We start from the raw sequence: 9,489 nt of genomic DNA on the forward strand, positions 1-9,489 counted from the left end.
GGTAGGCCCCGAGTCTTGGTCAAAACCACGCAGTAAGAGGTCAAGTGCTGAGAGAGGCTCTGATCCAGCACTCACAGGAGGCGCTCAGAGTCCAGTTCCAAACACCAGGGTCACATCCTGCCTCTACACCTAGGATAGAGTGGGCCCAGTGGCGCTGCATCCAGCTCTAGCCTAGCTTGGTGGCACCTTCCTGCCCCCCAGATCAAATGCCAGTTCTCTGCTCTCCACCCAGTGGGTGAAACCTGGGACCTGTGTCATGCACAATCCTGGCCCCACAGCTCTGGGCCTGCCCTCACACACCAGTCTCAACCACACAGGCCTCCACACCTCCAGCAGTCCCATGGGAGATCCTGGAGTGGTGATCCCTTGGGACCACTCGCACCCTCTACCCTCTGAGCAAGCCCACAGGCCATGCTCCCCAGTCGCCGTGGAGCCAGCCTGGAGGGTGGGTGGACACATGGTGGGCTGCTGGTACCACCAACCCCCACTTGCCCCTACCCTGTCCCTAGGTTTCCATGGGCCAGGACCAAGAGGGAGCTCCCTCGGCAGACACATAGCAAGGCTTCACTGGGATGATCAAGTTCACATGGTCCTTTTACGGGGCTGATGGGATGGTACGTGTGCTGGACACACACAGAGGGATGGCCTTACTTGGGGCCTTGGATTGCTGCTTTGGGAAATCTGAAGAGGGGCATCCCAAGGGCTCCCTGGAGGAGATGAAGTGAGGCTTAGGGCAGGCAGTCTGTGTCCACCCTAATAGTTGAGTAGTTCTGACCCTGGAGGTCCTGGAGGAAGGAGCCCCTGCCTAGACATGGGGGCAGGGAGAGGGGGAGGTAGTCACAATAAAGGGCATTTCAGCATGGAGTCAGAAGCCACTGGGTGACTAAGGCCCACATGTGGCATGAATGGGGTCTGAGAAAACAACACAGAAATGTGGACCTTTGAACTGGGCCAGGCCTGCAAGCCATCACATCTCTTATTGGAGGTTGCATCCAGGCAGCTGTCACCAGTGACATGCTAACTTTACACCTCGCTGCAGCCCTAGCTAACCATGATGGGTGGGTCAGTGAGGGACTGCTGAGTGCCAGGCTCACTTCTCTTCAGTCACCTTCTTTCCCTGTAACCATGGGACTTCCTCAGCCTCAGTCTCTCCTTCCCTTAAAAGCCACATGCAATCAGCACGTCCAGAGCTCCCATTCAGAGCTGTCGGAATCCATGTTCGCCCCAAGTAACTTCAGACCCCAAGAAATGTTCCTTTGTTTTTAGTTTCTGAGCTTGAATTGGTTGGTGTCTGGTGGGCAGCAGTGTCCACCAGTACCTGTGGGCCCCACAGCCCAGGGGGCTGGGCCTCAGCCCTTCCAAACACAGTCCTGGCCTGGGGCTTGTCCATCCAGGTCCACAGCATAACGGGAGCTCCAGTCACGCTGGAAGAGTTGCCGTAGCTGTTCCTGCACAGGGATCCTGCGTGACTGGGCATGGAGGGCCCTCTGGCTGACCACCAGGCCCACGCCTGAGGTGCTGCTGAAGTAATCCTCTGACCAGTTGGAGGTGCCTGGAGGAGATGGGTGGGAACAAGACACTGGGTCACCAGACTCAGAACACCTGCAGCCTGGCCTGTACCATTACTCCAGCCCAGTTTGGGAGTGGTATGCACAATAGCTACTCTGCTATCATCAAATTCCAGCCAGAACAGCCCCTTGCATAGGTTCGGGAGGAATACCCAGCTCTTCATAGAAGAACTCTACTCTGAAATATATATCCCAACTCAGCCTCTAGGCCCTAGCACTCAGGATTTCCCTAGTTGATCCCATGGGGTCTGTGACAATTGGGCTGGTTGCCTGGTCTCCAGAACACCAGAAACCCTGACCTCCTTCAGCAGCCCTCTATCATGCATCCTCATACCTCCCCCAGCTGCTCACCTATGTAGGCCGCCTTGTCTGTAACCATGAATTTGCTGTGGTTCACCCGGCTGAAGGGGATGTTCGAGTGATTTCCCACAGGCACGATGAAAACTTTCTTCCAGGGATAGAGGGGGTGTGTCAGGCTCGGCTGGGAGGGGAGGGGGTTGTCTTCTCCCTAGCCCACCTGGGAGGGATCCTCACCACATCCACTGAGATGCCAGCTGAGGGGTTGCTGAGGGCCTGCAGAGACCTCAAGTAAGGGAACATAGTGGGATCTGTGTTGAGCCAGCAGCTGACCAGCAGACGCACGTGCACACCCCTGTTGAAGGCTGCTGCCCGAAGTGCGTTGTCCAGCACAGGCCAGTACCTGGGGAAAAGGGGTCAGGGGCCTAGCTACAACTTGGGAATAAGTAGGGGTCCCAGCAGGTAGGGAAACATGACCCAGGAGCTTCCCATCAGCGAGGTGGGTTCCACCCTCTGGGTTTGCGCCCTAACCCAGACCAACCTTGCAGGGTGTGTGAAGCGCGTTGTGGGGAAATACTCCATCACCGAAGCGTAGATGAACTTTTGAGCACCCCACATCACTGCCAGCACTGCCTTCAGGTCCCAAGTGCGGCCATGGGGGCAGAGGGCAGGCGGCGAAGCCTGCAAAAGAGGTGTTCCTGAGGGCACTGCTGGCTACTGCCCTGGTCATTTCCTGGACCCGTGACCCCACCATATACCAGTTAAGAAGCTTTGTGTGGTGAGGGAGGGTCTCGACAGGAGCTTGGGACTGACTCTGAGGCCTGGTGGGAGAGCCAGGAAACAGCCAGGTCTCGTGCGGTCCAACTGAGTCTGGACTGCCTTTCCATAGAGTGTACCACCCTGGGACACTGCCCCACTCCCTCCAGAGTGGACCCTCCAGATCTAGGGCGCTCCCCTCATTCTGATGCAGAATCTCTGCTAAAGATGGATAGTGGGATAGCTGTTCCTCTACTCCCCATGATCTGATGGAGGGGATGTGCTCTGGGCCTCCCCCTCTCCCCACAGCCTACACCCAACCTCTGACCTCCAGCCCCACCTCAACAGTCTGTTTGGAGATTCCTAAGGCCACAGGTCCTGCCTCCTCCCTGCTGCCAGTCCCTCTACAGTGCTCCACCCTAGAGCCCAGCCTGCCTCCTAGTGCAGCCCTAAGGCCACCATGAGCCAGTCAGAGGACAGTAGGGGCTCTGATGGGTCCCTTCTCTGCCCGCCTTACCGAGAAGTAGGCAGTAGTGGGAAGCCCATCAAAGCGGTCTCGGAGGGGTTGGAAGTAGTTGATGTGGGACGAGAAGTTCCGAGGCCAACTTTTAGGAAGGACAGCTTGAGGTGCCCCCAGCACCCAGTAGGTCTGGAAAGTTTTCTCCAGATCCTGGCCCAGGTGGCTGCAGTTGTAAATGACGGCGCCAAGCTCCTTCACCTGCAGGAACCAGGGTCAGTGGCGGTGGGTAGCAAGGACACCCTGGGGGCTGTGTGGAGACCACCATCTGGCTCCTGGCCAGGAGCTGGCAGCCAGTGAGCAGCACCACTGTCAGGGCTCTGTAATAATATGCAGCATGGGGTGCAGGGGGTGGGGAGGAAGAGCTGGTGGGACCTTGTTTTTCCTGGGTGTTATATTCCAGAGATCGAAGTAATACTTGCTCTTTATCAAAAAATAAATAAATAAATAAATAAAAATGAATGAAATGCGTAAAAACACAAAGAAGAAAATAAAAAATCACTGTTAAATTGTATTGTGAGCACTCTTACCATAGTCACATTCATTCTTTGACGCTTTTTGTAGTCTTGTACATGCTCTTTCACTGAGCTCCACCCCCAGCCCCAACATCTTTGTAATGCATGGCTTCTTCTAAAAAGCCTAGGATTTGGTGCCTGCATTTTCCCAGGTGCTGTGACCTGAGCACCTTTCAATGTCCTTAACATTATTCCAGGACATGAGCACATAGCCGTGTAGAATCCATTGATGAACCGATCTCTGATATTACCACTACAGTGATGCGATGAGCGTGAGCACTCACAACGCAGTGATGAACAGGACAAGAGGCGCAGGACCCCAGAGAGGAGAAGGGGAGGAGCTGCAGGAGGGCCTTTTGACCTGGGGCCCTGGGACTCACCTGTGTCAGAGACCGCCAGTCCATGTTGGCACTGCCCACGTAGACATGCCGCCCATCCACAACCCAGAATTTGGAGTGCAAGATGCCCCCAGTGAGGTGCTTCATGGGCACCTGTCGCACCTGGGCACCTGGGACAGGATGAACTGTCACTTAAGTGCATACTTCAGGTGAACCTGGTTCTGAGCTCTCTGCTGTTGAGTTCATTCATCTGTCCTCAGAACAACCCTAGTACTTAATGCTATTACTGTCCCCACTTTACAGGTGAGGAAACTGAGACACAGCTTGGCCCAGGATTCCTCCAGGCAGCCCAACTCCAGAGCATTTGTAATGTCTGTGCCTGTTGCGCCCCAGCTGGAGCCTCTGGCCTGAGCCTCCATTCATAGGTCATAGCCAAGGGCTAAGGCTACCTGTGCTCTGCCCTGTGGAAGATGACATTCCTGGCTGCTTGAACTGGCCCCCTCCCCAGATGGAGCTGACTCAAGGAGCCAGGGGCTCCTGCCCTCTGCTATCCTGGGGAAACACAGTGAGCCTTTCCCACCCACCCCCTGCAGCTCTGATGGTATTTGCCTTCTTCCCATGGTTCCAGCAAGAAAGGGTAGGGGGGTCCAGACTGGGGCAGTGGGACACCTACCACGAGCTGCCAGGACCTTCAGATCAGTGGATTTCCCAGCTGGCGTCAGGCTGCTGGTGGCCACCACCAGGGAGATGTTTCTATCCAGCAGCTGCTGCAGCTTCTGCAGAATGGCCTCTCCCTGCAAGGCCAGGCTGGCATGAGAGGCGCCCCCCAGGACAGCCCTCTGCCCCTTGCCCTCACCATGATCCCTGACTTCCAATATCCTGGCATGAGCCAAGTCTAAATGACTCTTGATTGGGAGCCGAACTGTAGCCAGGCACAGTCCAAGTGCTCTGACCCTCATAGGCTCACCTTCTCAACACCCTGCCCTGAGAGTGTCCTGCAAAGGACTTGGCCCCGGCTCCAGCCCAGCCCCCACCAACAGCTGAGCCCTAGGCCTACAAGCTCTGCACAGATGGATGGCCTGACTTGCTATGTGCTCTGCACCAGGTCAGGGCGGGGATAGCCTGCAGCCTCAGAGGGTGAGGCCAGGGACGAACCTGCTGGGAAGAGGAGTCATTGACCCCGATGTCAGCACCTGTGAGGGACCAGTAGTATGAGGCCACATGGATGCTTTCCTGGGCAGTGTCCAGGAGCTGCAGCCAGGCCTGGACCAGGGGCTGGGCAGATGGGCTGCCAGCTGCAAATGGCAGGTCCTGAGGGATGCTTTCCACAAGGACGAGCCTGGGGAGAGAACCAAGAAGAGGGCAGCGCGTGACTTCAGGAGCCGCCAGTCAGCCTTGTTCACCTGCTCCATCCCTGCTGTCCAGCTGGAGGGGCTGCAACAATGTGGCCCTAGGGTATGAGCCCAGCCAAGTGTGCAAAGAAGGGGCAGCTAAACTGAACTGGGCAGAGCAGGCCTGAACCTGAGAGCCTGAATGCAGTAACACCCAGGAGCGTGTCCAATGAGGAACCTGAGGGGACAGGGCCGTCCAGCCTAGAGAGATGCAGATTGGGGATGGGGGCAGGCTCTACCTCAACCCCTCTGGGAGCACTTGCTCCTGAGGCCAAAGTGAGCTGGCAGGTTCTGGGGTCCAGGACCCTAACAGCAGGGTGGGAAAGGCAGGAGGGAGGCTGTGGTGCAGGTGGAGTAGTAGCATACTGCAAGTAGTGCCAAGCTTTGGTCCAGCAGTGGACGGTGATGGAGCACTAAGGTGGTTTGTGCAAACAGCACCACAAGTCTGCACCGCTCCCCACTTGACTCAAGACTGACAGGCCATGCCTCCCTGGGTCCTGCACGCTCCAGGAGCTAATGGGGATCATGTTCAGCCCAGGTGGGAGATCCAATGGTGGAATGCAGATATCACCCAGCTAACACCACACCCCCCAGCACCCTGAGGGCTTACTCACTGGCAGGAGTCCCTCTGCTGCCCGGACTCCCCTCCCAAGGCCTCCCAGGGCCTGGGGGGCACTTCTTCATGGAGTGTCTGGTGCCAGGTGAAAAGAGGGGCCACGTGTCCCAGAAGGAAGATGAGAGTCATGGAGCCAAGTCCCAGAGCAGCGAGCATCCTCAGCACCTACAGGAAGGGATGTCACTGCAGGGTTCCAGGATAGCACGGCAACCCTCAGGTACTGAGACAGAGGCTGTTTAGGCTTCCTGGGGTATACCTGGGAGTGGACTAGGGGGAGAGGGAGGACAAAGAGCAGGGCCCAGGACCACTGGATGGGGATAGGTGGTCTATAGTCCACTCCGTGGCACTATGCCAATGGCAACTGGCTGTCCCCAGGTACTCTGGTAGAGGGACAAGGCTTACAGCAGCCTGGGTAGTCTTGCTACCCCCACTGACCTGGCTATACCTACCCCAGGCTGGTTTTGTCCTCTTTAGTGAGACCCAGGTTCCTAAGATTTTATGAAAATTTTGATTTTTAAAAATAGTTCTAGCCAGCTGCAGAGGTGCATGTCTGTAATTTCAGAACTCAGAGGCTAAGGTAAGGGGATCATGAGTTCGAGGCCAGCTGGGCTACATAGCAAGAGACTGTCTCGAAAACAAACAAAAAGCTGAGGATAACAGATTCTAATTAGAAATTGGGCCCAAATTTGTTTCCAGACTGTTAAGTCAACCCTCCCTTGATGCCCCCTTCCCCCCAGACCTACCTTGCCTGCTCTGCTGTGCAGGCCGTGTGGCGACATGGACCAGGGCCACTCAGGAGCCTCCATTGTTCTCCACAGAGGTGTCAGCATCTGCACAGGGCATCCTGGAGCCACCAGCAGGTCTGGCCCCACAGTTTTATCCCCGTGTAGGGTCCCTACAGACACACCCAACCCCCTTCCCTCCAGAGGCTAGTAATACCAGGCATGGGGCCAGACCCAGGCTCCCACCTGAGCCCCTTTAGGAAGCTGGTAGCTGGTCTTCAGGTGTTGCCTGCTGTGGACCCGAAGCTGGCTGAGCCCACATGTTTCCCAGGACCCCATGCACCGGTGGCCTGTGCCTGCCTGTCCTCCTACGCCTGTCTCGTGGGGGTGTCTGAATGTGTGAATCTCAGTTCCTTGTTCCAACCACAACTGAAACTAGGGCTGAAAGTGCCATTTCTGCTTTTCCCTCCTCTCTGGTCATAAATAGCCACTTTCCCTTCCTGGGGCTGGGCCCCCATCTTGGCCCCACAGAGGGCAGCTGATTGGGAAGTGAGACAAAGGGAGGGCCACAATGAGCTTATGTAGCACTCTGCATTGCTGTCCAGGGTAAGGGGCTCTCCCTGGGACTCTGAGCCAGCTGGGATGCAGGACCCACCTCAGAGTGATCACTCCATGAAGAGCTGGAGGCCAGGCCAATTTCAGTTCCCTACATGGCTCTGCTGCCTAGAATGCTATCTCAGAGCAGGTGATCTGTGGGTTCTGAGCTGTCCTCCCTGGGGTACAGAGAGGGGCCTGTGCACAGTGAGAAGGTCACTCTGGCCAGCCAGCCCCTTGCCAAGACACCAACAGGCCAAAGTTAGCCTCACTCTCTGGCTGGGATGTGGTTTGTGGTCTGGGGCAGCGCTGGATACCTGTGAGTGGCTGAGGGCTGGGACCTGGGGCTTTTCAGGCTCTGTAGGTCAGTCCAGGAGCACTGGGCTGGCCTGCAAGCCTTTGGAGTTCCTTCCCACTGTCCTTCCACTGATCAGGTGGGGATGAGCTCTGCAGAGAATCTAGCCAGCCTCACCTTGGGGAAGGCAGCCACAGAAGCTGGGCCTGGGGCAGTGTCTGCCCTGGAACTGGTGTTACAGAGAGGCAGGGCCTGGGAACCACAGCAAGAAAGTTCCAAGTGTGGGAGATAGGCTCAAGCACTGAAAGAGGCCCAGCACCTCTCCTGTGGGAGGGGTGTCCTTGTGGAGAGGAGTCAGGATGCCACCCTCAAAGTGAGATTAAGCTCTCAAGACACCATCCCACACCTGCAGGGGGTAGCTCGGATCACCACAGCCCCATACCAGACTTTTACCCTCCTTTGTGATTCCAGGAGAGGCACCAGCATGAAGACTTGGGACATCCTCAAATGAGTTTCCTTCTGCTCCTCCCTCCTGGGAAAAGGGTTTTCACCCTTTGAGGTCCCAATCACACAGGTTAGTCAACACAGCAGTCCCCATCTGGGATGGTGGTGCCTTCCAGGACCACAGACCCCAGACTGCTTCCTGGCCATTGATAACTATGTGGGGTGGGAGCCAGGAGAGGTGGGCTACCCAGGGTGGCTCTAAGCAGCTTCAGATCTGTCTCCTCATTGGGCCCTACAGATCCTGCTGTGTCCCTGGAGTGGGGTTGGCTATCTGAAGAAGGTGACCACCTAGCTCTGGCATCTCAGGATTGGGCTAGGAGATGGGGCTCTGAGCCTCTCCAGCTTCATGGTGGGCAGCCAGAGACCCTGCAGCCATCAGAGATCACAGCTGAGGGTGCAGAGTTCCTGCCCTGCAGGCCGGCTATCATCTCAAGATGAGGCACAGGGCCTGACTGTCAGCTTGCTAGAGACCCAGATGGCCTAGACGCATAGATTAGACAAGGAGTGATCTAGGCAGAGTGGGGTGCTTTGTGAGCCCTTGGCCTGGGGTGCTGGGAAGATGGGGCCATGGAGGCAGACAGCAGCCCATGCCCAAGGCCCTCAGCTTGGCTATCCCCTACCTGGCCCTTGTCTTGCTGGTACTTACCTCTGGGGGCCCTGCCGTGGTGTCCATCCTGGCTCCAAGCACAGACTGCAGGCCTCAGCTCTGTCTGCTCCCCTCTCTGGCCTGCTGCTTCCTCTTCCATCTACTTCCCCTTTGATCTGAGCACCCTACCCCCACCTGGGGACATAAGGACAGGGCTGAGTGGGCCACTAGAGGGTAGAGCTGATAACTTTCACCTCCAGAAAATTATCTACCCTCCCATACTCCTCTAGAGGGCACCCCACAGTCACAGACCTATGTATCAGAGTTAAGTCTGACTGCAGGTCCTCAAGCAGGATTCTAACCACACCAACTGTTATGGTTTGGATCTGGAATGTCCTCCAGAGGCTTGTGTGTGTTGAATTCAGGCCTGGTTCCTATCTGGTGGCTTATTGAGAGGTAATTGGATTATGAAGGCTCTGACCTAATTGATAGGTTGATCCATTGACAGATTCATGATTGGGTACACTATTGGGAGGTGGTAGGGACTACAGAAGGTGGGGCCTGATGGAGGAAGTAGGTGCTGTTGAATTGAAGGGCTTATATTGTCCTTAGCACCTCTCTCTGTCTCTCTCTGTCTCTCTCTCTCTCCTCTCTCTCTCCCAGCTACCATGGCATGAGCTGCTTCCTGCCACCATGATGTTCTCCCTCATCACAGGCGCACAGCAATGCAGCAAGTTGAAACTGAAACTTCTGAATCCATGAGTCAAAATAAACCTTTCCTCCCTTTAAA

General features: G+C 56.1%; 1 protein-coding gene and 1 long non-coding RNA gene across 8 annotated transcripts; one reads left to right on the top strand and one right to left on the bottom strand.

The window, feature by feature from the left end:
- Window positions 1–1,246: 1,246 nt before the first annotated feature.
- Pld4 (phospholipase D family member 4) lies at window positions 1,247–8,907 on the bottom strand. 7 transcript variants are annotated; one of them, XM_020172025.2, is made up of 12 exons: window positions 8,760–8,877; window positions 8,063–8,141; window positions 6,742–6,860; window positions 5,997–6,163; window positions 5,147–5,330; window positions 4,665–4,785; window positions 4,034–4,161; window positions 3,139–3,339; window positions 2,407–2,546; window positions 2,103–2,268; window positions 1,920–2,016; window positions 1,247–1,552 (listed from the first exon to the last, which is right to left on the bottom strand). In XM_020172025.2, exons 1-12 carry the CDS (start codon window positions 8,784–8,786, stop codon window positions 1,350–1,352), a joined length of 1,632 nt encoding a protein of 543 aa, XP_020027614.1. In that variant the 5' UTR covers window positions 8,787–8,877; the 3' UTR covers window positions 1,247–1,349. The 7 variants fall into 7 exon arrangements, with proteins under 7 accessions (XP_020027614.1, XP_073923130.1, XP_073923132.1 ...); XM_074067029.1 differs by having other exon boundaries at window positions 6,742–6,828; window positions 8,063–8,161; window positions 8,760–8,865; XM_074067031.1 differs by having other exon boundaries at window positions 6,742–6,828; window positions 8,760–8,862.
- LOC141421465 (uncharacterized) lies at window positions 7,334–9,489 on the top strand. Its single transcript, XR_012445990.1, has 3 exons — window positions 7,334–7,465; window positions 8,081–8,183; window positions 9,363–9,489. It is a non-coding gene; the product is annotated as an uncharacterized lncRNA (long non-coding RNA).

Source organism: Castor canadensis, chromosome 3, assembly GCF_047511655.1.
Source record: "Castor canadensis chromosome 3, mCasCan1.hap1v2, whole genome shotgun sequence".
NCBI classification, from domain to species: Eukaryota; Metazoa; Chordata; class Mammalia; order Rodentia; family Castoridae; genus Castor; species Castor canadensis.

Coding starts and splice junctions, on each gene's coding strand:
- Pld4 (XM_020172028.2), bottom strand. CDS start 8,859: ATGGAAGAGGAAGCAGCAGGCCAGAGAGGGGAGCAGACAGAGCTGAGG. Junction 5,331..5,996: donor CAGCAGAGGGACTCCTGCCA/GTGAGTAAGCCC, acceptor TTCTCTCCCCAG/GCTCGTCCTTGTGGAAAGCA. Junction 4,162..4,664: donor GAAGGTCCTGGCAGCTCGTG/GTAGGTGTCCCA, acceptor ATCCTGTCCCAG/GTGCCCAGGTGCGACAGGTG.